Genomic DNA, 26,850 nt, shown 5'->3' with positions numbered 1-26,850 from the left:
TCCTGTGCCAGGTACCATAGCAGAGCAAAGATTAATCAGATAGGATCCTTGAATATGAGGCACTCAGAGCCCAACAGATTAACCAGCTGTGTGTACATTTTGCCACCTGAAGCACTGAGGCTTCCTTGAAGGGCAGGTGCTCTGGGAAGTAACCCAGACCTACAGCAAAAGTAAACCTTTGTTTATTAAGTCACTGAGATTTGGGGGATGTTTGTTATGTAGCATAACCTAGCATTAGCCTTGCCTAGCTGATATTCCATGGTTCTCAAACTTGACTGAAAATAAGAATTGCCGGAGGTAACTGCTAAAAAGCCAGATTCCTGGGCCCCAACCCGGATCTACTGACTTAGAATTTCCAGGGAAGAGACCTGTATATTTAATAGGCTTGCCCTCCAGCTTCGGGAGGGTCAAGAAAGACTCCTGTGGCTAAACTTGGAATGGAAGAGTAGGAACTGGGCTTGGGGATGGGAGAGGGAAGGGTATTCCAAGGCTCAGGAACAACACGAGAAAAGGCATGGATTGGGGAATTGCAGGGACTGGCTTGGGACTAGGTATGTGGGGGATGGTGGTATGTGCTAAAGTGGGAAGTCAGGTTAGGAAGCCTGGGCTTTATCTCATTGGCAATGGGGAATTGGAGTGGTTTTCTGAGCAGGAGCTGGCCTTGTTATATTGATGGTCCAGGTGATCCACCTCCCAGGGTTACTGAGTGGACTTTTAAGTGATCATAGATGTGTTGAGTTCAAATCACTGCCCCATGAGAGGAATTACCGTTGTTATCACATAGCGTGTATTTGTGACCGTCCTTAGAGCCGCAACCAGATTTGAGTTATGTGTCTTTCACTCATTCATTCATTCAACAAATATTTATTGAGCACCTACTATGTGACAGGTGCCATAGTGCCACTGGAGAACCAGCAAGGGACAAAACAAGCAAAATTCCCTGCCTTCAAGTCCTGAACAGACATTGTTCCAAAGAGGACATGTAGAAGGCCAACAGGCCCATGAAAAGATGCTCAGCATTGCTAAGCATCAGGAAAATGCAAATCAAAACCACAATCACCTCACTCCTGACAGAATGACCATCATCCAAAAGAACGCAAGTAACAAATGTTGACAAGGATGTGGAGAAACGGGAACCCTTGTACGCTGTTGGTGGGAATGTAAATTGGTGCAGTCACTGAGGAAAACAGTATGGAGGTTTCACAAAACACTAAAAATAGAACTACCATACAACCAGGAATTCCGTTCCTGGGTATATACCTAAAAAAAACAAAAACACTAATTCAAAAAGATACATGTACCCCAATGTTTATAGCAGCATTATCTGCAATTGCCAAGATATGGAAACAACTTAATTGTCCATCAACAGATGAAGGGATTAAGAAGATGTGATCTATATGAACAATGGAATATTACTCAGCCATAAAAAAGAATGAAATTTTGCCATTTGCAACAACATGGATGGACTTGGAGGGTATTACGCTAAGTGAAATACATCAGACATGGAAAGACAAATACTATATAATATCACTTCTATATGTAATCTAAAAAATACAACAAACTAGTGAATATAACAAAAAAGAAACAGAATCACAGATATAAAGGACAAACTAGTGGTTACCAGTGGGGAGAGGGAAGTGGGGAGGGGCAATATAGGGGTAGGGGATTAAGATGTACAAACTATTATGTATAAAATAAGCTACTAAGATATACTGTACAACACAGGGAATATAGCCAATATTTTAGAGTAACTATAAATAGAGTACAGCCTTTAAAAAATTGTAAATCATTTAAGTGTACACTTGTAACTTATATAATACTGTACATCAATTATATTTCAATTTAAAAAATCCCTGCCTTCATGGAACTTACTTTCTTTGTCTTAATGCCTGGGTAAAGGTGTGAGGGAAGATGCCATGCATTAATTCAGCTCTTCACTCAGATTATTATTATTTTTAATTAAAAAAATTTTTTTCTGGGGAAAGCTCGAACACAGTCCCCCACTATCACAAATTATACAGCTGAGCTTCCCACGTTTGGGGAAATCGCAGGGTTCAGCACATCCAGAGCACAATGGGTAAGCCTCGCCCTGGGAAAACCACCTTCCTGATCATGGCATCTCCCCTGCCAGGCAAGTATTTCACTCAGATTTTAGTGAGCGTCTACTTTGTGCCTCACCCATGTTGGTTGCTGGGGAGAAGCAGAAGTGAGTCATTCCCAGGCTGTTCTAGTGTGGAAGTAGAATGAGCCCACACTGCATGAGGCTGTCTGCCTGGACCACTGTGACAGGCTTGAACTGGGCCTTGAAGGATGAGAAGTCTGTCTATCAAGGAAAGGGCAAAACAGCGTACCAGGCAGAGGAAACAACGCAGTGAAAGGCTCCAAGCTGTTCAGGGTCTATGATTCCTTGGTGTTGTTAAAGCGTGGGGTCCACAGAACAAGAAGGAAAGTGATAAGAGAGATGAGGTGATGGGGCTGCGGACCAAATGCTATTGAGTGTGATCCAGGAGGCTGAAGCAGGGTGGCTTTGTTAATGTGGGGGGTTGATGTTATCTTATTTGTTTGGTGGGCAATCACACTAACATCTGGGGAGAAAACTGGACATGAAGGAAAATGGCTGCAGGCGGGAAGACCCAAAAGAAGGCTGTCAAAACAGAATTCATCCTGATTAGGAGGGGAGTTCTGGTGCCCCTGAAGGTCCAGTTATGCTCCATCCCGCCCCTAATGCCCACCCCTCCTGCTGGTCCAGGTGAAAGCTCATGAGAGTCTAGACTGACCAGAGGTGGTGGGGATGAGGAGACCCAGGAGACAGCTCTGGGTTTGGCAGTTGAGGGAGGAGCTAGAACATTGTGGTTTTATAAGAATGGGCTTTCTAATCAAAAGATGCAGGCAAGAGTCCCAGCCCTGCCCTTTACTTTGTTTAAGCAGGCCAAGTCTGTTTCCTGATCTGGACACTTGGGATAATAACAGTAGCTGCTGTGAGGTTGGGAGGATTATGGGAGCTACTCAGTGAAGCACCTGGGAATTGGTGGATGCTCAGAGCATGGTAGCATTAATTGGATGGGGGAGAGAACCAAGGACAGCTTTCTGTCTGCTTTGGGTGACTGGGTGGAGGAACATGCCACCTCTGATGGAAAGCACAGAAGGGGCACTTTGGGGGGAAACGAGGCCACCACAGTCTTGGAGGTCAACGTCAAAGCCCCGCTCACTCACGGCAGCGATGGATCCCCGTGTCTCTGATTGCATCGTTTGTCTCTGTTCTTGGGACCCAGCTCAGTGCTTGGGCACATAGTAGGAGCAGGACCTGGCTTGCAGGTATAGATGTGGCTATTGAACGTATGCACAGCTGAACCCAGGGAGGTGAGAGGATAAAGAAAGAAGAGAACCCGGGATGGGGTCCAGGAAACCCTGACGCTGAGGGAATGTGAGAAAGGAGGGGGTCTGGAAGGAGGCTGGCTGATGACATTCAGAGTTTGGAGAGGGAAGGAATGGGAGACAGGAGTCAGGTGGGAGCCAAGGAGAGGAGGATTTCAAGAAGAGAGGTCATCAGGGTCACATATCGCTGCAAGATCATGGAGGATAAGGCCGGACGAGTGCTCGATGGATTTGGCATAGAAGAGGTCATTGGGTAACTTGGCAAAAGCAGGTTCAAGGCCTGTTGGAGGCCAAAGCCCCCATGGCAGGGGTAGAGGAGTTGATGTGATGTTAAGACGTGGAGATGGGGAGAGGAGGGGTGGACATTAAGGAAAGGGATGCAGAGAAATTGGACCCTCAGGGGTACCAGAACTCCCCTCCCAATCAGGACGAATTCTGTTTTAAGTCAGAGCCATGGAAAGATAGGCCAGGAGGTCTCCGGAGGTGGTGAGCACCCTGTCTCTGGAGGCAGAGGAGCAGAGCTCTGAGACCCATGCTGTCCAGGGACCCTCACACTGAGAGTGGGGAAGGCTGTGTTAAAAAACAAGCTCCATGGCCTTCTCAGCCAGACTTGGCTGATTCCTTGCATCACAAAAGAGGGTCACTCTTGCTATTTCTAGTGTCCAAAGAGCCTCCTGCAGAGACCCACACACAGAGGTGGTCGTGCACAGACTCACACAGATACTCTCAAACACAAAATATAAAATCTATCTATATCTCCTGGTGTAAAGGGATCCACAGCACCTCTCCTCGGGATATTTCCTTAGTTCATTCCCTTACCCCTTCTTTCTGCCATTCCACCGCCACCCCCACCCCGCACCAGCATCTCTGTGCCTCCAGCCGCATCTCCTCTGTCTCTCCGCAACTCTCCCTGCTTCTCTGGCCCTGCCCTTCCCCACCCAGCTCTAGGCCTCTCCAGTCCCCCTCCCTCCTGGGTCCCCCTCCCCGGACTACAACCCCCAGGCGCCCCCAGCCCGGGGCGCTGCGCATGCCCCCTGCTCCCCGCCCCCTCCCGGTTCCCCCCTCCCTCCCTTCCTCCTTACCTCCCTCCGCCCCCCTCCCCCGCGCTTCAGCTCCCGCATCCCTCCATCCAAGCCTGTGCCGCAGCCGCATCGCCACCGCAGCCCCGGCAGAGCCGAGCCCGGCCCAGGCCCCTGCCCCTGCCCGGCCCTCGGCCCGTCGCCCCCGGCCCCGCTCCCTCCCGCGGGCCCCCTCCAACGGCACCGGTGCCCCCCGGCGCCCCCAGACTCCAGCCTCCAGCACCGAGGCAGGAGGCAGGGAGCAGCAGCAGAGGCAGGAGAAACAGGAGGAGGAGGAGGAGGAGCCGTCGCAGGATGAAGGATCGGACTCAAGAGCTGCGGAGTGTGAGCTTGGGGGTGGAAGAAATGGGGGGGCGGGACCCCAATATTTGGGGAGCGCATGGGGATGAAGTGGAGGAGTTGCTGGGACATGGGGGCAAAAGCTGACTGGAGGTTGGTGGCAGGGGCACCCCAACATGTGAAGGCACCTGATGTCTCCAGTGAACCTGCATTTTAGGGACAGGGGCTAGAAAGGGTGGGAGGCCATTAAGACACAAGGGGGCAGGAGAGGTCCCAGGGGCCCTGGACACCCCACATTCCCGGGAGGGCCCTAGGGTCTAACCTGGGGATGGGAGAGAGTAAGTGTGAGGAGAGAATTGGAGGGTACTGTCATCCGCTGGGCAGATTTGCGAATTAGGAGGATGTGAGCTACTGGGCCAGGCTGAGCCTAGTGGGACCCAGATTTGGGAGATGGTGTGGGGAAGGACAGGTTGGGACTGAAATGCCAACACCTGGCAGTGAATGAAGTGTGTGTGTGTGTGTGTGTGTGTGTGTGTTGCTCTCCATGGGGAGGGGGCATCTCTCAGAGACCCAGTGGGAAGGGGTGGTCTCAGGAGACAGCCAGAGGGCCAGGGCCTGAGATAGGGTGATCCCAGAGGTGGGAGATGGGGCTGTGGAGGAGACCGAGAGGAGGTTCACACACAGGGCCACGGAATTGGGTTGTATGACATGGACTGTGCTCTGCTGGGGGGAACTGGGGCACCCTGCACGGTCAGGGGCAGGCTGACAGGAGCCCCTGGTCTGCAGGCCGGAAGAGGCCTGGCTCCAGGAGTCCGGCCAGGCAGTTAGTTGTGTTTGGGTGACGGGGGAGGAGGGTGGCACTGGTGTCTGCAGTGAAGGCTGCCATTTGGAGAGGCTGGGGAGTGGGGGCCTGATAAGAGTGGTTTCTGGGGCTGGAAGGATGCTGGAGGGGTGGGAGAAATGACCTGGGGCCCAAGGAGGCAGAGCTGACAGCCTGCTGTGTGCTCAGAGCCTGTGGTGTTATGTTAATAAAATCCTAGCCCCAGCTGATGTGGCCTAATGCACTTGACCAGATGCCTGTGGGTCATTACCCTGGTGGTTGTTATCCCATTTGACAGATGAGGAAACTGAGGTTCTGAGATGGGCAGGAACTTGCTCAAGGTCACCACGCAAGTGGGTGGGAGGATCAGACTGGAATCTGGGTTTCCCGTCTACCAAGTTGACATGTGTCTCCACTTTTTTAGTCTTTGAAAGACCAGTCTCAACACTGGGGGGGGGGGGAAATCTCTGTCTTTGGGGAGTCCCTGGGATTTGGGGGTGGGGAACCAGGTTACAAAAGACAAGAGGAAGGGGCTTGGAGGCCAGTGACTGTTGTCTCTGGGAGGGATGGGCTAGCATGTGGGAAGGAAGGAGGAACTAGTGATTGAGGGCGGGAATGTTGAAGATTTCGTTTTTTTAATTAAACTTTTACTAAATACACAGGCATCAGGAAAACGACACTTACAAAAATACCCAACACACGTGTGCCAGACACTGTTCTAAGTGTTTTATATGTATTCGTTCACTCACAGCAACCCTAGGAGACTGGTACTACTATTCCCCCACTTTATAGGTAAGGAAACTGAGGCCCAGAGAGGTTAAGTAACTTGACTGAAGTCACAGAGCTAATTAAAGGCAGTCTGGCAGGCTGGCTTCAGCACGGATGCTCTAAACTGCCCTTCTCTCATGATGCCATTTTCATCCAAAGCAGGCTGCTATCCGAAGTCTCATTAGACCCTTACCTGGTCAGGTAGGTAGGCTGAGAGACTACTTCATTTTATAGTGAAGGAAACTGAGGCCCAGGGTAGTTAAAACTTGACCAAAATCACACAGCTAGGAAGTGAGGAGTCCAGGTTTGAACCCAGATCCGCTGCCGCCAAGACTATGCCATGGCTCTAAAACCCAGAGAAGTAGAGAGTGGGTTGAGGTGAGGTGGTGGTGGAGTTTCTGTGTGATGAGAAGCGGGGGAGGGAAAAGGCAAAGGCAGGAGTGTAGGCAAGGCCGGGCATGGGGCCTTCGTTGGAGTGGGTCAGGGACCCTCCTGCTCAGGGTGAGGAATCCTGCCTGCTGGGGGCAGCCGGTGGGGGAGGTGGGAGGTGGTGTGGAGGGATGAAGGGGGCTGGGTGCCTGCTGATGGCTCTGATGTTAGTCATGGTTCAGGGAAACTGGAGATTTGGGAGGGCACGTATGGGGCGGAAAAAGGCTGCCAGGTGCCAGGAGTGCAAGGGTCACCCAACCAGAGTTGAGAACGAGGAGGCTGGGAGGCAGAGGGACTCAGCAGGGTGTGGGAGGCCTGGGAAAGGGGTCTTGGAGAGGCAGAGAGGGATGGAAGGGCAGTGATGGGAGGGGATGTCAGCCCGGGGGCCTGATTATCTTTTTCAACAGTACTTTTGAGGTCCCAAGGGGTTCTTAGGTCTGTTCATCACATAGCAGTCAAGGGCACAGATTTGGGAGTCAGACTGTCTGGATTCAAATCCTAGCTTTGTCACTTCCTGTGTGACCTTGGGTAAGTTGCTTAACCTTTCTGGTCCTCATGTTCTTTATGTGTAAATTAGGAGTAATAATGGGTCCTGCTTTGGAGGCTTGTCCTGAGGACTGAAATGATGCCAGAAGCGCCTAGAAGGAGGCCGAGTGCACAGCAATGCTCCGTGAGCATTTGTTATTCCACAGCGGACTTGTTCATTTCTCTTGAGCCTCACATCAGCCCCCTGAGATGGACAGGATGTGACCCCTGATTTATTTTGGACTAAACTGAAGGCCAGGGCGGGAACCTGACTTGCCCAAGGTCATACAGCTATTAATGGCAGAGCCAGGGTGGAACCAGGGTTTTCTGTTTCCAGTTTACCAAGCACCTTTGGCGCTGGGCTGGAGCAGAGGCTGTGGCAGGGAGTTAATGAGCTGGATGGTTGTCCCAGGGTCCAAGGAGTGGGGCCAGGGATGGGGCTGAAGAGGGGTAGAGGGAGAGCAAGTGAGGTGGAGAGGAAGGTTGCGGGGAGAGGGGACGCATTGTGGGCTGGAGCCCGTGAGGCAGCTGTGGGGTGGGAGGGGGTGTGGGGGCTGGATGGGGAGATTGGGAAATGGGCGAGGGGGAGGCCTGAGGTGAGAGAGGCTGGAATTTGAGGGCAGGTGGAAATGGGAGCTGTTCTAGGACAAATCATGCACCCTGAGGGCAGGGGCTGGGTCCAACGTATAGCACTTAGGTATTGGGGCACAGTAGGTGCTTTGGAAATGCAGACCTGATGTAACAGAAGGGAAAAGTAGCCCAGGGTTCAAGAGAGTGGGCAGGGATCAAGAGAACCCTGGGTGATGGAGTGCTGTACCCCAGCTGCGCGGGCTTGTTTCTGCCACTCGAACACACCAAGCTCACCCTGCCTGAGGGCCTTGGCACTTGCTGGACCCTCTGAATGCAAGGTCCTCCCTGACCGGCCAGTCGAGCACCACCCCCGATGCCTTCTTCTCTCTATCACATCTCCTCCTTCATCTCCCTCCTGCTATGTAGCACCATCTGAAGTTGTCTTGTTCGTTTTGCACTGTCTGTCTCCCTCCCCTGGAATGTCAGCCCCTGGAAGGAAGGCCCTCTCCCTGTCTTGTTCATCACTGTATTCTCAGCAGCACTCAGAAGAGAACTTGACAGAGATCACACATATTTGTTAGGTGAATGAAGAACTCGGTGGGGCAGAGGGAGGATGAGGAAGGGAGTAGGTGGGGAAGGCGGGGAAGGCGGAGGAGAGAGGTTGGGGTGGAAGGCTGGGCTGGATGCTGGGAGCAAGCCGAGGTCCAGGTCAGGGAGACAGATGGACTGAAGCAGGGGGTGCGGTGGAGAGAGACTGCTGCCTCTAGATCAAAGGATGCTTGTATCTCTGAGAAGCAGGTGTGAGCACATGTGTGTTGTGTGCTTGGGCATACATGTGTGTTTACATGCACACACAGACACACTCTGACTTTTCTATCATCCAGTTTCAGTCTCTTTCCACCTCTAGGTTTTTTTTTTTTTATTCAATAATTTACTGGGAATTGAACCCAGGACATTGTGCATGCTAAGCATGTGCTCTAACACTGAGCTATACCCTCCCCCGCTTCCACCTCTGTTTTAATCACCCTCTGGTTGTCTCTTTGGTGGACTTACTGGCTCACATTGCCCCTCTCCTCCCATCCACGCATCTGTCCCTGTTGTCTCCCCACCACCGACACACACATGAGGGCCCTTGGTGTCCCTCATGGAGAAAGATTGAAGCTAGAGGCTTAGATCTGATAACCCCTCTCCCCAGGACAGTTCCAGAAGGTTGCCAGGGCGGAGGCACTCTCACATTTAATCCTGTCAAACGCTTGAGGAGTTGGTGAGCCATAAAGAGCAGAGTACCTGGGTCTCTAGCCAGGCTCTGCCCTGTCAGCACACCGTCAGCTGTATGATCTCGGGCAAATGACTGAATCTCTCTCTGCCTCATCTGTCAAATGGAAATAAGAATGGTTTCGACTTCATGGAGTGGCCATAGGATTAAACAAGAAATGCGAGGCACTTGTAACAGGGCCCAACTCCCGGTCATCAGGACCATGTGTCAAGTGTACATAATTCTTATTGTCTTCACTTTGCACATGAGGAAACAGGCTTGAGCCGTCCATGAGGTGGATGGGGGCACATTTGATCATCTTGTTGGAGGGAGTCTGCTTTCTTTCAGGCTGGCCGACTCCTTTCGGAAATGGAGGCTGTGCACATTTAAACACGCACACCTCAGAGCAGGGAGGGCCCCTCATTTCACAGAGAAACCGGGGCCCAGAGAGGGGCTGAGATTTGCCTAGAATCACACAGCAAGTCAAATGGAGGCTGAAATGCCTGCCTTCCGGTCTGGGCTCTTCCTACAGCCTGGCATCTCTTAGTAGTTTTCCGTCCTGGCTGCTGGAGTTCAGTGGTACTGAGGACAAAGCAGAGCGAACTCTTTGGGGACCAGGAAGGAATAAAGGGACAGGAGGGGAAGAGCCTGAGATTTAGCACTGGATAGTTTAGGTCCCACCTCTGGCCTTATTTGCTGTGCAGCCTTAGGCAGGTCAGGCAACCTCTCTGAGCCTGTTTCCTCATCTGTAACATGGTAGGGCCACCGGGTAATAGTCAGCCCTCACCGAGCAGTTATTCTCTCTGGCAGCATCAGGCGTTTTTCCAGCCTGGTCTCATTGCCTCCTCCTGCCCACCAGTTAGGGACTTTATTGCTATTCAGCAAATGCAGAGACTGAGTCTCAGAAGGAAGAAGGTGTGTGGCCTTCTAGCTGCTGACCTGTGCAAGCTCTTTAACCTCTTTGTGACTTAGTCTCCCCATTTTTAAAAGGGGGCTATTGTAAGAATGAAATGGATCAATGAATGTGGTGTGCATTGAACCCTACCCAGCAAGTTATAAAATGCTATGCAAATGTTCGCCATAATTATAATTATGTTGACCAATGACCGTTACAGAGTTTAATGAAGATTAAATGAGATAAAAAGAATGCAAGACCTACGCCAAAGGTGCTTTCAAATGCTCGTACTTTGCGAGGTTTTCAAAGGCGCAGAGCATCTCTGGGATTGGGCCTTGTCTGGAGGGGACCTGAGAGGGGAAATACCTGGTGGCAGCTTTGCTGGTAGGAGGCTGCCTGGTCTCAAGCTTCAGAAAGGGCTATGGGAGGAGGCATGTCTTAGACGCCTCTGCTTTCCCAGCTCCCGTCAGCCTGGGTGCCTTCAGCAAGTCCCTTTCCTCTTCCCCCTCTGACCTCCTGTTCCCTCGTCTGTGAAATGGGGACATCTCTTCTCAAGGATCAGAAGGGATTATAGACGTAGAAGTGTTTGTAAACTGCAGTAGATTCTAGCTCTCAGATGTCTGTAATCATTATGCCAAATAAGTCATCCTCAGGCCCTCTACCTTTCTTCCTCTCTCAAGGGCAAGTAAACAGGCAGCCAAGGATGCTTCAGGGCAGAGACAGGGATCTGGTCCTGGGACCCCAGGAGAGAGAAAGAAGTGAGACTTCAGGAAGTCTTTAAAGACAGCGTGGGGAAGGGAAAGAGAACAGGAAATTTCCCAGACACCTGGGCCAGTGAGAGGCCCCACAACATGTGGGCAGCTGGGCTGAGGGCCGAGTGCTTGCAGAGAAGGGACAGAGGAATGGCTTTTGGCTCTAGGAGAAGGGGACCTGGTCGGGCAGCTGGCTTTTGAGGATGAAACATCATGAGAGGCTGGTGGGTCCTTGGAGATGAGCCAAGCATCCCAGAGCCTTTTGGAGACAAGGTCTATTGGTGTAGTTCCGGGTCAGGTGGAGGCTTGAGAAGCCAGAAATCTCATCAGGGCCCCCAAGCACCCCCTGGGGTCACCCCTCCTTCTGGGGGCAACTGTGGGCAGAGATGGAGGAGCCTCCCTTTCCTGGGAGATATTTGGAGATTAAATGTAAGTGCTGAGCATGAACCCAACTTGGTGCGGGGTGCATCACCTGTGGGGAGGACCCCTGGGGTCCATCTGAGAGGGGCTCAGTGAGGGAGTTGGGGTGCCTTCGAGAGGGTCCAGCTGGACATCTCTGGGCTTGCAGCTCTCCCCAGTGCTGTCGGGGCCCTCTGATTCCAAGTCACCTGGCTGTCTAGATCACATCTAGGTCCCATCTGGCTCTGTCCCGGTTCGATCTGAGCTGTCTGTGATCTGTCTGCACTGAGTCTGGTTGGGTCTGAGCTGTCTGGTTTTTGTCAGGCCCTGTCTGCGATCTGCTCGGACCCTATCGAGGTCCCATGTGAGCTCTTCTCTTTAGATCCCAACTGGCAACCCCACCAGTAGACGCTGTTTGGATCCTGTCTGGATCTCATGCAGGCTCTGATTGTGAGATTCTGCCTGAGTTTTGGCTAGGTTTGGTTTTTTTCTGGAAATCAGGGTGAACTCTGTTTAAACTTCCTTTGATGCTGATTAGGGCTCCCGATGTAATTAAGCTTGATGCGCTCAGCTTTTGCCCTCAGACTCCTGTCCTGAGCTAAGAAGGATCTTGAGTCGGAGTGTGGAGCACGGGGGAGCTCTCCCTGCCCCACTTCCCTCTTTCCCAGCTCCGAGTGAGTGTGCAAACCTGAGGCTCAGAGAGGCTGGGAGAACAGCCCCAGAGGGCCCTCCTGAATGTCCCCGGGGGGCAGGTGCACCTCTGTGTGTCCACCTGTGTCAGCAGGCAGCTTTGCGGTGGGTCTGTGTGCGGGTGAATGTCAGCAAAGCAGTGTGTCTCCGTGTGGGTGTCAGTGGGCCTATTTCTGTGTGCCTTGGGTGTCAGCCCTTCTGTCTATGTCACTGGTCTGTCTGGTGGCGGCGGTGGCGGTGAGGGTGGGTAAATCCCTTTGTGTCTCTGAGCCCCGGGGGTGGAGGGCTGAGCAGCTGCAGGTTGCAACTGGGAAATCCAAGCAAGTGAGAGTAGGTGGGTGTGAAATTGGAAGAGGCTGGATGAAAGCAAGTGAATATACAGAGGAGAGTCTTCGGGCGGGGTGGGGGGCTGAAAGTGGGTGGGAGGAGGGAGGGCAGGGTGCTGCCTGTGTTTCTCATCCAGCCCTCCCCGGGCCTGACTGTGCTTGCTTAACTTGGCGCCTGCCGCTGGCAGTGAAGTGACCTTGTACAGGGTCGGGCTAGTCGGCTAGTCAGCTTGGAGGCTGGAGGGGAAGAGAAGGGGGCCAAGTGAGGCCCGGCAGGAGTGGCAGGGGGATGGTGGAGGGGGTCAGGCTCCTGGGGCTCCATTCCAGACCCCTTCTTGCAGCCTCAAGCCAGTTACTGTGAGTCTGACATTTGGCTGGTTGTGACAGTATCGAAATACTTGCACACTGCTTGGTTCAAGCAGCTGTCTAGAGCGCCACCCGCCTCTAGGGTGACTGCACTCACACGATCACTTCTACCCCTGAAAGTGTGTCTTTGGCTAATTCCCTTCAAGGTGTCCTTTGGGCCGTCAGCAACCCAGCCTCTGGGACCCTGTGCCCGAGATATCCAGTATTCGTTCTAACTGCTTGATGCCCTGGCCCCCTGCATGTGACCCCTCCCAGGACCCCTGCTCCGAGCCTAGAGCTAGGAGCATGAGGACTGCTCACAGACGCTGCCTTCCTTTCCTTCCAGGCGAAAGACAGCGATGATGAGGAGGAGGTGGTCCATGTGGATCGGGACCACTTCATGGATGAGTTCTTTGAACAGGTAACAGAACCTGACCCCCAGCCAACAACATCCTACTCCCCGGCTCCCCCACCCCCACCCCAATCTCTTCTCCTCCATCCCCTTGGCCTTTTACCAACCCCTCTGGGTCTGGCCCATTTCCCTGAACCCTGACTGAGCCCCCTGAATCCCTTTGTCTGGCCCGACGACTTGGCTGGGTATAGCCGATTTGCTGCCCCAGGTGGAAGAGATCCGGGGCTGCATCGAGAAGCTGTCAGAGGATGTGGAGCAAGTGAAAAAGCAGCACAGTGCCATCCTGGCTGCCCCCAACCCAGATGAGAGTAAGTGTTGCTGCTGGGCGGCCGTGGGCTGAGGGGAGAGGGGTTCTGGGGTCCCAGCCAGGCGTCTCACTTGCCTTGACCCTCCCCTCAGAGACCAAACAGGAGCTGGAGGACCTCACCGCAGACATCAAGAAGACGGCCAACAAGGTTCGATCCAAGTTGAAAGGTGAGGAATGCCATTCCCTGACTGAGGAGGGAAGAAAAAATCTGCGCTCCATTGGACTAAACAGGCCTTTCTATGAGAAATATCTCCAAACTTCCAGGAGCCAGATTCCTGAACAGTGAGAAAGTATAAAACCCAAGATTTCCCAACTTGCTTCAGATTCCTCAGAGAAAGATATGTACATGACAGGAAAATGAGGGAGAGGAAGCTTTCCGTCCGAACTGCATCTGAGCTCTGCTGGTTCCATCAGCGTGAAGGTCCACCAAGGAAAATACAGTCTTCCAGGTGGCTGTAGTTTCACAGAGGCCTTGTTTCTCCAGAACAGGTGCTGGGCATAGCGCTAAGCACCCAGTAGGTGGGCTCAGCAAATGCTTCTGAATTGGTATCCTTAGCTCAGGACAGATTGGACTGTGTGGCTGACATCAGGGGCTGGCAAGCTTTCAGGAGGGACTTGCCAAATGCTCATGTATTCACTCTAATTTAAGGACTTGGGTGCTGGTAATAACCACCTTCCCCCAAAGCATTGTGGGTTGGGAACCTCCCTGTCTGCTGGTGCCAGGGGACTAGCAGTGTTACCATGATGCTAATTGTATGCTCATGGTAATTCTGCATCAGAAAACATTTGCCGAGCATCTACTCTGTCTGAGAAACATTGCTGGGCTTTGGGGAAAAGGAGTCATGTCAGATGCCTGGCCTTGAGCATAATAACCTTGGTCCAGGGAGTTGAGGACGGGGACTCCAGGCCCTTCTGGACTCAACAGGAGGCCATGTGTGAGCCTCCGGTGCTGATCTGTAAGCCCTTTGCACTCAGGAGAGTGTGCTGGAAAGCAGAATGATCTAAACTGGGAACACATTAATCCAGGCAGAGGGAGTCCACTTCCATCATCAACTCATCCCGGACAAGTCCCTATCCTCAGCTTCCTCATCCGTACAGTAAGAACTGAAGTGACTTCAAAGCTGGCTTTTTTTTTTTTTTTTCCTTCAGTAGGAAAATCTTTTTTTTCCCCAAGTGAAATCTTACCCAAAATTCCAATATATAGAACACATAAAAGTCAGGCTGTTCTGGTTGAACTGGGGTTGGGAGACCGGGTCCTACCTGCCTGGCCTCCTCTTCACTCCAGGCAACAGCCCCTGAGGTTCAGTCTCAGAAGCAGGATTCCATGGAACACCATTTAAAGATCCCTGGGCTCAGTGATTTCTTTGAGCCCGTGGAGCCCCGACCTTAACACTCTCTGACCCTGAGAGGGGGTGGTGGGTGTAGCTCAGTGGTAGAGCACATGCTTAGCAGGTCCTGGGTTCAATCCCCAGTACCTCCATTAAAGAAATATATATAAATTATGTAACGGGGGAAAAAGCCCCTGAGGAGGGCTGTATGGTTTAGAGTCTGGGAATATACCAAGAAAGAAGCTAGGAAAAGCGGCAATGGCGTAGAGAAGCTGAGCTCCAGAGAAAGAGACAAGACTGGCTTCCCTATCTTCCTCCAGCGAGGTGGTGCCCCGAGCTCTCGCTTTGTGCATGACCCTGAATGAGTTGTTTTACCCATTTCCATCTAAGTTTCTAGTCTGAAACATGGGCTGAACTCCCAGGACTGCTGTAAGAAGTCAACCAGACCCTGTCAAGGATCCCTTCCTCCAGGGCTTGGCCCCAGCCCCAAGTCTGACAATAGGGTCCCAGTCTGGCCAGAGATTCTGACATCCCTGGGTGTGTGTTCCTGGGCTTTTCCAGTAGCAGCAGGGCCAGAGCTGTCACTCAATCACTGGCCCACCATTGCTGGCAGGGGAGCGTTGGGGTGCCAGCGAGCCCCACACCTCCACCGCTGCCAGCAGAATGGAGAAGCAATGTTCTCAGGAACAGCCTGGAGGCCCTTCCAGGGCTGAGAGGGCCTGGTGATTCATCCCTGCTGCATTTTCCGGGCACAGTAGATCTTATCCTCAAGCTCTTTTTTTTTTTTTTTTTTTTTAATCTGAAGAAGTGTGGGTAGTGCATGATCTAGAAGCAGGAATCCCAGTTAAGCTGTGTGCTTTTCCAGAACATCCTCTAGACATGGGAATTCCTGGGACAGGGATCACCTTGTAAGGTAGGGTGGGAGAGCAATTTTCTCTGTTGGAACATCCATCCACTTACTACAGAATTTTCCAAGGAAAGGGTGTCCACTAGAACCTTACCCACCTGAAAGTTCTTGCCTTCCACCAGAAAAATCCCAGGGTGGGTTCCTGCTCCTTTCCAGAGGCTGTAGGAAGTAGAGAGTCCCCCACATGTTGGGGATATGAACTGGGTGGTTGGGAAGGAGTTATGGCTGTGGGACTTTCCAAGACCCAATCCTTCCACCTAGCCCCCTTCTGTCCGGTACCGACTGACCCTCAATCTCCCTTCCTACCTGCCTTCCAGATCTCCTCAAATAGTCCCTTTACCTGCTGACCGCGTCCCCCTCACCCCGCCCCACCATTCCTGGAGTCTGCTGTCTGCCGTCCCCTGGGTGTAACATCGGTTCATGGGCCTGGTACTTGCCTCGGGGTGTCAACCCTTCCTACGTCCCAGACCCCCGCCCCACATGCCTCGGGTCCCCCACCCTTCATTGCATCCTCTCTCCCACAGCGATCGAGCAAAGCATTGAACAGGAGGAGGGACTGAATCGTTCCTCTGCAGACCTGCGCATCCGCAAGACCCAGGTAGGAGGCAGAGGTCAGGCACCATCGGGGACGGACCGGGACCAGAAGCCCTGTCTTTTGGGGGTGGGCAGGGCAGAGCGGGCACAAACGTGGGGCACAGCTAAGGAGGAGCCTGGACAGGAGCGGGGCTTTGAGTGGGGGCTTTGGACAGGGCTACAGTGGAGGGTGGAACCCGGCCACATCTCAGTGTCCTAGCCGGGCCTTGGCTGATTTGGGCGTAGGATAAGGGCCTGGGGGTATGGGACTGCACACTTGTGAGGGGTTGGGATCGTGGCACAAGCTGAAGAAGGGGCCGTAGGCTAACTCAGTCCCTCCTGCCCACTACATCCCTCCACGGTCTCTTTTCCCTGCCTCCTGATGTGTCTGTACCCCGACCCTAGCACTCCACACTCTCCCGGAAGTTCGTGGAAGTAATGACTGAATATAACGCAACCCAGTCCAAGTACCGGGACCGCTGCAAGGACCGGATCCAGCGGCAGCTGGAGATCAGTGCGTGTGACACCCCTCCCCCCAAACTCCTGAGACCCGCCCCGTACTCCTTCCAGACCCTTCTTCTCCATGGAGGGGACGCCTGGCCTGGGGCTGGACGGGAGGGTGGGCTCCCAGGTCCCTGCCACATCCCACCACTTTAGGCACCCAGGTTGGTCCAGTCCCTGAGCAGGGAGTCCTTTCTCTCAACAGCCGGAAGAACCACGACCAACGAAGAACTGGAAGACATGCTGGAGAGTGGGAAGTTGGCCATCTTCACGGATGATGTGAGCCCCGCATGGGGGTGGGGGCTGTTTTTGGAAAGCATTTGCCTCTCTTCCCCAAGCTTGGGCTGAACTCAAGGTCCTAAGTCCGCCCTGGAATAACAAGCCCTCAAAGGTCTGGACCCAGAACTGGGGAATTCCATGCGGGCAGAGCAGGAAGGTACCCTTATAAAAAATGGCAAACAGGAGGGTGTCAGGCACTGTTCTAAGCACAGTACATATTTACATTTACCTGCTAAACTCATTTAGGCCTCACGTCAAGCCTTTGAGGGAGCCGCATTTCCCAGATGAGGAAATCTGACCCAAAGAGATTAAGTTACTTGCCGAAGTCACACAGCCACGGGCAGCGCCATTCAGGACTCTTCAGCACTAAGATACAATATTCTCTACTGAAACGAGTCATTTCACCAAATGACTAATTTGCCTACATTTTGAAGATTTGAAAACAAAAACACTTTTAGTTTTGCTGAAGTTTTGCACCCTGCCCTGCCCTTGTCATCTGGTATGTGAAATAGATGGGCTTTCCCCAACCGTAGTTCTCCTTTCTCTTCACTGACTTTTGCCCTGGCCTGACTAGTTCTGTCTTTCTGCTCTGGTGGCAGAATGACTCTGGTTATGGTTTCTAGACCAGGATTAAAGTATGTTCAGTGACTGTCTAGCAGTTTTCAGCGAACTGTTATTTAGAGAACTGATCTTTGTTAAATTAGCTTTGAGCAAATTGATAATGGGCCAGTTAGGCTGGCGCCCTCCCAAACAGTTCTGCCCAGGCTGTCTCCATCTATCTCTCTGTCTGAGAATGGAGGGAAGCCTGGTGAGTGGTTCTAAGGGGATACAGCTGACCCTTGCCAATTAACTCACCATCATTGCAATGGAAATCCATCATCACAATGCAGGGTGGTTGGTATCCTGCCTGAGTGCTGAACAAGATGCAGCCAGGCCCTAAGGTAGTAACTTCTAGAGTCAGGGAAGGCGTCCTGGGGGAATTGAGCTGTGTGCCTTAAGAGACAAGGAGCATTTGGACATGGGGAGGTGGGCAAAAGGACATTCCAGACAAAGGGGACAGACTGGACAAAGACAGGGCGAGTGGACCACTTGCCCAAGAGCCACTGGATGATTTGGACTGTTTTATGATTTGGGGAGATAAGGACAGAAAGGGAGACAGGGCCTTGACTGCTAAGGTCCAGGTATGTAGCCTGTGGGTAGCGGGGAGCCCTGGAAGGTTTTAGAGTAGAAGAGTGGCTTGATGTGGTCTAAACAGTGAGTGGTTTGGAAAGTAAGTGGTCTGGCTTTTGTGGGAAAGAGGTACCTGATTGTGGGTTGGAGCCTCCCTTTCACTGATTCCTGAGGGCTGCCATGTATTTCCTTATTATTTCTCCCTGACCCATGTCATGGGGGATCCAGGAGATTTGTGGGTACACTGCCTTCTCCTGTGGGCTTCCTTTTCTGCTCAATCCTCTCCCTTTGCTGTGTCCCCTTCTGTTATCCTGTCTTTGACCAGATGGCGGCTCCCAATACTGGTGGGGGTCCAGGCCCCCTGTCTCCCTTCCCAGGGTTTCTCTGCTGTGTGTGGCAGAGGCAGCCCTGGGCCAAGATGGTGGGCCCAGGACAAGTTTTACTTCTCGTAGTTTAGCAAACTTCTCTGCTTCCTGTGTGCCAGGTACTAGTCTAATCTACACACATTCACTCAATCTTCACACAACCAGGTGGACATTGTTAGTATCCACATTTTCCACGTGGGGAAACTGAAGCCCAGAGAGGTTAAGTAATTTGCCCGTGGTTACAGCTAGTAGATGCCAGCCAGATTCGAACCCTGACACTGGCTGCAGAATCTAAATTCTTCTGGGAGCAAAGGGTGGTCTGCAGCTCTCTCCCTGCCCCCATCGCCCTAGATCAAAATGGACTCACAGATGACGAAGCAGGCATTGAACGAGATCGAGACGAGGCACAACGAGATCATCAAACTGGAAACCAGCATCCGCGAGCTGCACGACATGTTTGTGGACATGGCCATGCTCGTGGAGAGCCAGGTACCGCCTCTGCCCCAGCACTCGGGGGCCCCGCCCAGGTCCCCAGGACCCCCTCTTCCAGTCCAGCCCTCACCCCATCCCGGGCACATCTCCTCTGCAGGGCGAAATGATCGACCGCATTGAGTACAACGTGGAACATTCCGTGGACTACGTGGAGCGAGCCGTGTCCGACACCAAGAAAGCTGTGAAATATCAGAGCAAGGCCCGGAGGGTGAGCCGGGGCGGGCGGGCCTGCGGAGCAGGTGGGCTGGAGCCGAGCGGGCGGGGCTGGGCTCAGGCCAGGGCTGAGGTGAGTGATGAAATCCCGTGAGAGGCCTTATCTCACATTCTGACCTCTTCCTTTTTCTGTTTTCTCTCCCCTCTTCTTTTTCCTCACACCCTCCTCCCCCATCTGTCTGTCGGTGTGTCTGTCTCTTTCTGTCTCTGTCTCTCTCTTCCCTCCCTGTCGCCCTTCCTGCCTGCAGAAGAAAATCATGATCATCATTTGCTGTGTGGTGCTGGGGGTGGTCTTGGCGTCATCCATTGGGGGGACGCTGGGCTTGTAGGCCCCCCACCCCTGTCCCTCCCAGACCCTTCCCCCACCACATTGGGAGCAATACCCCCACCATCCCTTCACTCCATCCCCTGCTCCAGGCTCACCCTCAAGACAGACCCAGGCAGCCCCCCCCTTCACCTCCCCTATCAGACCCTGGAGTCCCTGGACCTCCCCCGCCATGGACCACCCTCGCCCCCGCACGTAGATAGCAGCAGGCGTGATCACACATGCACACCAACATGCATGCCGCCGGCACATGCTCGAGACGTGTGGACACCCCAGCGTGTGTGTGTGTGTGTGTGTGTGTGTGTGTGTGTGTGTGTGTGTGTGTGTGTGTGTGTGTGTGTGTGTGTGTGTGTAGAAGCACCAAGTCACTCTTCCTGACCCCCACCTCAAGTCTGTGTGTTGTCTGAGCTTTCCTCCTTCACCTGGGTTGTTGTGTAGACTGTGGCCAGGTGTAACACAGCAGCCCACCAAGCCCCGCTCTGTCTTCTGTGAATAGTGGTGTGTGTGTGTATACGTCTGTGTGTGGGTGTGGCCACAGATCTGTGGACAGTTTGTGTAGATGGAATTTTTGTGTTTGAGTGTTTAAATCCACTGCAACAGCCCTTCCTCCCATGACACCCACCCCCCTACCCCGTGTCTGCTGCCAAGTGGGGCAGGTTGTGAGTGTATAGATGCTCACACTCACTTTCCCAGAGGATCCAGGTGGGCCCAAGTCCTCACAGGCCACGGAGGACACCTTAGTGCAATGTAGAACAAACCCTTCTGGCTTAGTCATCCCCGCGGCCGGCGTGTGTCCTGGGGAGCGCATGTGTGTGCGTGTGGAGTTCAGCCACGGCGAGTGGAAGCACACTTGTGTGAATAACTGGCTTGGCCTGTATGTCCATGTGTATTTCCCAGCAGGTGATGCGAGAGGCGTGTGTGTGTGTGTGTCTCGAGGATGTGCCTGGCGTGTCAGTAAGTCTTCTCCTGAGGCAGCGCTCGTTGTGCACTGGACACCTGTCTGGGGTGGGCACAGAAATGTATGTTTCTGTGCTATCTCGAGTACACCTGCACCGATCTGTGTGTGTGTAGGACTTGTACGTTGTGTGTTTCTGCCCCCTGTATAGGATATGCACATACTCATTTACCTGTAAGGACGAGTACCCCAGCCAGGTTTGTTTCTCCAGATTATTTGTCCCCTCCGTCTCTCCCCAGAGCTGCTGACCGCTATCTAGAGTGGCCACACACTGCTACGTCAACAATTGTGCCACGGAGCTTTCTGCCCTGTGTGGTCTGAGCCCCTGTGCACACATGCCCAGATGCTTATTTTCCTCTGTCTCTGCCAGAGGGTAGGCCTGCCCCTGTGGAAGCTGGGACACCTTTGTGTGCTCCTACCTGCCACGGTGGCCGAGGCCACACCCAGGCACACACATGAAGGAGGAGCAAGGCGCATGCTCACCCCGCAGGGTGTGGGTACAGGCCTGCACATGGATGCCTCCTGGGAGGGCTTTTTGTGGGCAAGTTACTGATAAGGGGAAATGTTTAAGGCTGCCCCAGGCAGATTGGAAATGAGGGCATTCTTGAGCAGTAACTTCAGAACTGGGAGAGGCCAGTGATGGTCCCCACCACCCCATCTGATACTCTGGGCTCTGCCTCAGGGACCTTGGGTTTGGGGAACTGTTTATTTCAGACGTGCTGGAGTGGGCTGTGTCCTAGGGCCCAGGCTCCTGCTGAAATACTGGCAATAGCTGTTCCCCAGCAGGGTGAGACTGAAGGTGGGACACAGGCCTGGGTTTCTGATGGTGAGGAAGGGGTCAGCTGCTCCCTCGCTGTGTAGACAACACGTGCATGGGTAGGTTTGTGCATTTGGTGGCTGGGGGGAGGTAGTCAGGCAAAGGACAGTGTTAGAAGCCTTTCAGTCTATTGGCCCAGGAACGTGGACCCACATGTGCAGGATTGAACATGCAAGTACAGGAATGCACCCTGCCCTGGGGTCAGGCATACGTGTGCACAGGATGGAGGACTTTGGTGTGAGTGCAGATCATCTCCTGGAGGGTCCCAGGTCCCTCTTCATGTGAAGCATGTGTGTGTGTGAATGAGAGAAAGACAGTGCAAATGTGACTTTCAGAACATAATCCCCCGCCTTCCCCACAGCTCAGCTAGCCAGCCTCTGCCCTGCCTGGCTGGGCCCTGCCTGTGTGTGGCCAATACATGTATGTAACCCCTAAGGTAGGCTCTCCTGAGGAGGGGAGCCTGCCTGTCCATTCCCAGAATGCCCTTCGTCAGGGCTGGAAATTTGCCCCCGTGTCTGACTGCAGCCCTCCTGCTCCCACTCAGGCTTCTTTGGGGACGTCAGAGCAGGCCCCAGCACCCCCCAACCCCACCCTTTTTCCTTCCTGCTGCCCAGGCAGGATACCCTTTCAGGCCAGGTGTTTCCGGAACTCCCACAGCCTTGGGGCCACAAGGAGAAGGGTGGAGCCATGGCTGGAGTGATGCTGTTGCCTCCTTGAGTGATTTTAGGCCTGTAGCTGTCCATCTCTGGGTCTCAGTTGGACCAGAGAATCCCTGAGGGTCTGTTCTGCCTCAGCTTCTATAAGTCCCACACATCATACGATGTGTTTGCTTGTTGGCTGCTGTGTCTGTGTGTGTCCTGGAATGTTGTCTGGGGGCTGGTGTCTTTCACACGTTCTCAGACAAGTGTGTGCTGCCCACCCGCCACGCACCTACAACCATCAAGCCCCTGTGTGCCCCGCAGGTGGTCCCGGGCTTGGCCAGGGCTCCGTGCTTCCCCTTCCCCTTCCTCCCTTGCCCTGCCTCTCACGAAGCACACTGCGTGTCCATCCCATGTGCCTGTGGGTTGATGCACGCTCTTGCCACGCCTTGAGCGTGTGTACATGATGTGTTCTATGCATTCACCCTGCCCCGCACCCCCAGCCTGCCCCGCAGAGGACAAGATGGGTGGCCCCCGGCTCCCTCCCCCCAATCCCGCCTGCTGTGCAGTCATGTGCGTTGGCGTGTGTTTGTGTCGCTGGCGTGTCACGTGATATAGCCGTGTTTGCTGACATGAGCCCCTGCCCCTTCTGTTTCTCCGTTGGTTTCTAGAGCTCTTTCCCTCTCCTCCCTAGACGGGACAGGACTCCTGGGGCCTGGCTGGGGGCCCAGAGCCAGGCCACCCTCTCCTGTTAGCCCTCAGAGTCCCATTTCTCTTTATTGGTGACCAAGTTGCAAATGGATAAAACACAGAAAAATTCTGCCCCGCCCCCCACCCTGCATGTCCTGTCCCCAGAGCCCCCCACCCCTATCCCGGGCCGGGTTGGGCCCCGTGGGACGGGAGAAATAGCAACCAATCCAACAGCGGGCATGCTGTGTGCTCACTTCCTTCTGTCCCCGACCCGGGACTGGCGCCGTGGGGAGAGGGATGTGGTGGGTGGTGGGTGGGGGAGCTGGACAGGAGGATGGACACAGGCTTGGAGAAGAGTTTTAATGCGGGGCTTGGCAGGTACAGCATTACTGGGGCATCTGTGGGCAGAGATCTAACGATACTGCAGGCGCTGATTCAGGTAGAGGAGTGGGAAGAAGTGAAAGTAAACAGGTTTCCTCGGGCTTCATTGAAGAGAATCAAAAGATAAGTGTCTAAAGGCAATACATGTTTTTAAATAGGGGGAATATGACCCCCAAGGATGGACAGAGGTGGTAGGAGGAACCAGGAAGCATCTTCACTCTGAATCCAGGACTGAGAATCACATGGGGACATCAGAAGGCCAGCATGAGGCCTGTGGAACTTCTACCCACTCATGTTCTGCTTGAAAAGCCAGAAATGGGGTGGGGCTGTTGAGCATCAAGGGAATCAGACCCTCGCCAACCTGCCGCCAGGCCTGGGTTGAGAGTGAAAGTATGCCTGCCACCAAGCCCTGCCCTAGATCTTAGGGGGGTCAGGTCAGAGACTCAAGGCTCACGGATTAAAATGTGGAGAGCCCTAGAACAGCCAGTCTGGCACCAGACCCCTCCTCCAGCTCTAGAATGCAGCCTTCCCTCCCCATCCAGGGTCTGAGGGCTCTGGATGAATGTGCTATGCTGGGCTCCAGGCCCCAGCTCCACCGTCACTGGGCTGAGCCCTCCATGGCCTGTACCCAGCGGATGGTGCGGGTCCGGCTCTCCTCCCAGGAGAACAGGGGCTCGTAGCCAAAATGGCGCTGAGCCTTGTCGGTGCTGACGGTGAAGGTGGTGTTGGCCACAGCCAGCGTGTAGGGGTTGAGCAGGGGCGCGTAGAGCAGCAGCGGCCGCAGCAGCCACTGCAGCAGGGCATTGAGAGCAGCCAGAAGCACCAGCAGCCAGTAGGGCAATAGCGGGCGGGCGCCCACCAGCCGCAGTCCACAGGGGCCCAGGAACTCCATGTTGAAGTCCTCGTAGCTCTTGTAGGGGGAGTTGTCATAGCAGAAGTAGACCTGGCCACCCATCAGTGCAGCTCGATGCTCTAGCTCCCGGGCCACCAGCACGTGCATCCAGGCCACGTTGCCTGTGGGGGAGGGGAGCAGGGCAGGATATGCCCGAGTGCCCTTGTCACCGTGTGATGCTGCTCGCTCCCAGGCTGGCGCAAGGACAAGCTACCCCTCTTTGGGTCCATGTAGGTGCTGCCCGTATGACTACAGGCCCTGGTGAAGGCCCCTCCCAGGCCCCTGTAGTCACTTGTCCCCCTGGGCCAGCCTGTGTGGATGCCAGTCCTTTTGCTCCTGGGCAGATGCTCCCCATCTCCTCTCCTGAGAAGATGCTGTTCCCATAACTGAAATCCTTTCCTCAGCCCATGACATATTTTTTATGTCAGCCTTCGCAGTTTGCATGGGTCCTGTTTCCTGTGCAGACAATGTCCGCATATCATAGGTTGCTCTGGCCCAACTATAGACCATCCTTTTTTAGCCGGAGTACACAACAACCCCCCTCCCCGAACCACATAGGTCCTGCCCCGTTCTGAGCCTCCCGCACTGCCTAGCCCGGGCCTCACCCACGTAGACCCGGCCGTGCTCCACAGAGGCTGGGATGGCCCGGAAGAGCCGACCGCCTAGGCGCAGGCCCTGATGGTAGAAGTCCCTCATGATCTGGTGGCCTTCACCGTAGATGCCGGTGGGACGCAGGGCACATGTCACTAGGGGCAGCCCCCCTCGGACCTGGGGGCAAAAGGCAAGCACTGCTGAGACCTAGGGCCCCCGGGCCTGCCCTCTGCCCTGGCCTCCTCAAGCTGGAGATGGAAGGGAAGTGCCCAGGGCAGGAGGCAGAGGAGCCCGCAGGCCCCAGCTCTACCTCTGCCTGGCAGTCCTTTCCACCCCGTCTCCTACATTTCATCTTCCCCGGCCTCACCTTCCTTCCGTTGGCTTCTAGGACCAGCCGCTCAGCTAGGGCCTTGCTGCAAGGATAGGGGTGTCTGTGTGCTGCTTCATATGGGGTATTCTCATTTCCCCTAGTGGAGAGAGAGGGAAGAGTCTTAATGCTGAGGCGAGATGGGGCCCTTGGAGTATTGGGGGAAACCTCAGCTCACCTGTAGAAGGGCTGGCCTTTGACGTTGGGCCCCACAACTTCCATGCTGCTTGTGTAGACCAGGAAGCGTGTTCCACTCTGTACACAAGCCTCAATCACATTTTGTGTGCCTGGGGGAGGTGTTGGGTGAGGGGGTGGAACTGTCCAAGCTGAAGCTTCCTCCCGCTCTGCATCTTTCCCCTCCCTATCCCAAAGCTATGAAGGCATGTGCCTTCCTTCCCCAGACCCAGGGAAAACCATAGCAGGTCAGTGAGGGCTGGCCTGTCATGACAGGGGCAGGAGTGTCCACAGGCCAGCTTGTCAAAGGAGAATCAGAGGTCAGGGTCAAAGAGAGGGCAGGGGACAAATAGCCAGGATCAGGCCATGTGCCAGGGAGTACTGAGTAGTTGGTCAGAACAGGTGGGGAGCGTCTCACCCTGCACGTTGACCTCATGGATGGTCTCAGGACTGGCTCTCCCGAACACGTCCACCAGCCCAGCTGTGTGGATGACCACATGGGCTCCAGCCACAGCTGCTGCCACCTCATGGGCCTGGGTCACGTCCCCCTGGATGGCAGTCACCTGCACGGGCCCTGGGAGCAGGTAGGGGCCACCAGAAGCATTATCAGAGCTGAGGCCTCTGGACAGCTGCTGGGTTTAGCCCACACCCTCAGGAGCCACATGTTCCCAATGTGACTCATCCATTCCCATCCATTTGCACTGGAGAACATAACAGGCATCATCTTTTCCACCACAGTGAAGGGATCCACACCCTCCACCCAATCCTCCCCGACTCAGTCCCCACCAGTCACCTGTCTTCAGCTCCTCCAGCCAGGGATCCAGGTGGAGGTCAAAGATGCGCAGCTCACAGAGCCGGGGTTCCTGCTGCAGCAGCATGCGGACCACATGCTCCCCCAGGAAGCCACAGCCACCTGTGACCAGGTACACCAGCTTCTGGGCCTGTGCAGAGTCTGCCATGCCCGGCTGGGGAAAGAGACCCTGGCTCAACTGGGCTGCCTGCCACCCCTGCCCCAGCGGCAGCAGCCCACCTGTTACTCCTAGAAGGGGCCTCTGGCTTAGTGGAATGGAGCAGGGACACAGGGGCCAGAGCTGTTTACAGAGGCTGAAGCTGTGGGCGCAGCAGGCTACCTGCCCTCTGACCCTGCCAACTGCAGTTACCAAGACAAGGGGGAGGGCTCGGCCTGCTGGAAAGGCTCAGGGTTTGAGGTGGAGGGGAGATTCTGAAACAAAAAGAACAAGGGAGCTGGAGAGACAGGGTAGGAGGGTAGGAAGGGCTGGGACTGGGGGAAAGGACCCCTGGACCCTGGCATCACCTCTGCCTACCTGCAGCCACCGTCTGAGGGTGCCCAAACTGGCCGTCTTCTCTCGTCCCCTGGGCCAGCAGGCCAGCAATACACCATCCCCTTCCGCTTGCTCCTCCTCCCTCCTGGCCCATTCCAGGAACAGAGAGCAGCCCAGCCTCCACCTCTCCAGCCCCCACTCTCTTGCCACAGGGCACCCTCTGGTGGCTACTCTGCGCTGCACTGGCATCTGGTTCCAGCGAAGAACTTGGGGAAGGGGGATGGGGAAGGCAAAACCTGCTGGGTGGGCGCCGAGAAGGGGTTTCAGCTGCAGGTTGGAGCAGGCAGGGTGACCTCACTCCCAGTACATGACGTCAGTCTTTCCCTCTTGCTGGAGTTCCCAGGAGGCCAGAAGCCCAGCAGCAGCTGTGGTTCTGGGAAGGGAAAGGAGGCCTGACCTTGGCCCTGCTCTGGCTGGCCTTGGCAGGGGATTTCTGGATGGCTGTTCCAGCCTATCAGATGGCCGGGAGTGATGGAGGCCGAGTCTGCAGGTCTGGGCTCTTGCCCAAAAGCCCCTCTACCCATCCCAAACTTCGGGCCACCTATTTCCCCTTCTCTTCACTTGCCCCACCTTCTGTCCTTGTCAACCCTCATCCCACCATACTTTTCCCCAAAGATACTGAC

General features: G+C 54.4%; 2 protein-coding genes and 1 non-coding gene across 6 annotated transcripts; 1 reads left to right on the top strand and 2 right to left on the bottom strand.

Annotated features, from left to right (window-relative positions):
- Positions 1 to 1,975: 1,975 nt before the first annotated feature.
- On the bottom strand, positions 1,976 to 2,139 carry LOC116147286 (U1 spliceosomal RNA). The gene has a single exon (XR_004130818.1). It is a non-coding gene; the product is annotated as a U1 spliceosomal RNA (small nuclear RNA).
- Positions 2,140 to 4,520: 2,381 nt separating this feature from the next.
- Positions 4,521 to 22,754, top strand: STX1B (syntaxin 1B). The gene is made up of 10 exons (XM_010996133.3): positions 4,521 to 4,778; positions 12,854 to 12,928; positions 13,128 to 13,227; positions 13,319 to 13,393; positions 15,986 to 16,059; positions 16,440 to 16,548; positions 16,741 to 16,814; positions 18,701 to 18,838; positions 18,939 to 19,049; positions 19,303 to 22,754. The coding sequence occupies exons 1-10, from the start codon at positions 4,749 to 4,751 to the stop codon at positions 19,381 to 19,383; spliced, it is 867 nt and encodes a 288-aa protein (XP_010994435.1). The 5' UTR covers positions 4,521 to 4,748; the 3' UTR covers positions 19,384 to 22,754.
- Positions 22,755 to 22,825: 71 nt separating this feature from the next.
- Positions 22,826 to 26,820, bottom strand: HSD3B7 (hydroxy-delta-5-steroid dehydrogenase, 3 beta- and steroid delta-isomerase 7). Of its 4 annotated transcripts, XM_010996137.3 has the most exons (8): positions 26,210 to 26,267; positions 26,045 to 26,106; positions 25,678 to 25,849; positions 25,303 to 25,458; positions 24,889 to 24,997; positions 24,711 to 24,810; positions 24,358 to 24,520; positions 22,826 to 23,874 (listed from the first exon to the last, which is right to left on the bottom strand). In XM_010996137.3, exons 3-8 carry the CDS (start codon positions 25,841 to 25,843, stop codon positions 23,459 to 23,461), a joined length of 1,110 nt encoding a protein of 369 aa, XP_010994439.1. In that variant the 5' UTR covers positions 25,844 to 25,849; positions 26,045 to 26,106; positions 26,210 to 26,267; the 3' UTR covers positions 22,826 to 23,458. The 4 variants fall into 4 exon arrangements, with proteins under 4 accessions (XP_010994439.1, XP_010994437.1, XP_064334641.1 ...); XM_010996135.3 differs by lacking the exon at positions 26,045 to 26,106 and having other exon boundaries at positions 26,210 to 26,820; XM_064478571.1 differs by lacking the exon at positions 26,210 to 26,267 and having other exon boundaries at positions 26,045 to 26,200.
- Between the last annotated feature and the right edge of the window lie 30 nt (positions 26,821 to 26,850).

This window comes from Camelus dromedarius, chromosome 24 (genome assembly GCF_036321535.1).
Source record: "Camelus dromedarius isolate mCamDro1 chromosome 24, mCamDro1.pat, whole genome shotgun sequence".
NCBI classification, from domain to species: Eukaryota; Metazoa; Chordata; class Mammalia; order Artiodactyla; family Camelidae; genus Camelus; species Camelus dromedarius.
Note: the sequence above shows the minus strand (reverse complement) of the source record. Positions and strands in the feature narration are given on the sequence as shown.

Bases quoted from the DNA above. Each gene is read 5' to 3' on its own strand.
- STX1B (XM_010996133.3), top strand. From the start codon at position 4,749: ATGAAGGATCGGACTCAAGAGCTGCGGAGT. The intron at 4,779-12,853 runs GTGAGCTTGGGG...CTTTCCTTCCAG, and splicing joins GGACTCAAGAGCTGCGGAGT to GCGAAAGACAGCGATGATGA. The intron at 13,228-13,318 runs GTAAGTGTTGCT...CCCTCCCCTCAG, and splicing joins TGCCCCCAACCCAGATGAGA to AGACCAAACAGGAGCTGGAG.
- HSD3B7 (XM_010996135.3), bottom strand. From the start codon at position 26,416: ATGCCAGTGCAGCGCAGAGTAGCCACCAGAGGGTGCCCTGTGGCAAGA. The intron at 25,850-26,209 runs GTAGGCAGAGGT...CTCTTTCCCCAG, and splicing joins CCCTCAGACGGTGGCTGCAG to CCGGGCATGGCAGACTCTGC. The intron at 24,998-25,302 runs GTGAGACGCTCC...CACCTCCCCCAG, and splicing joins CCATGAGGTCAACGTGCAGG to GCACACAAAATGTGATTGAG.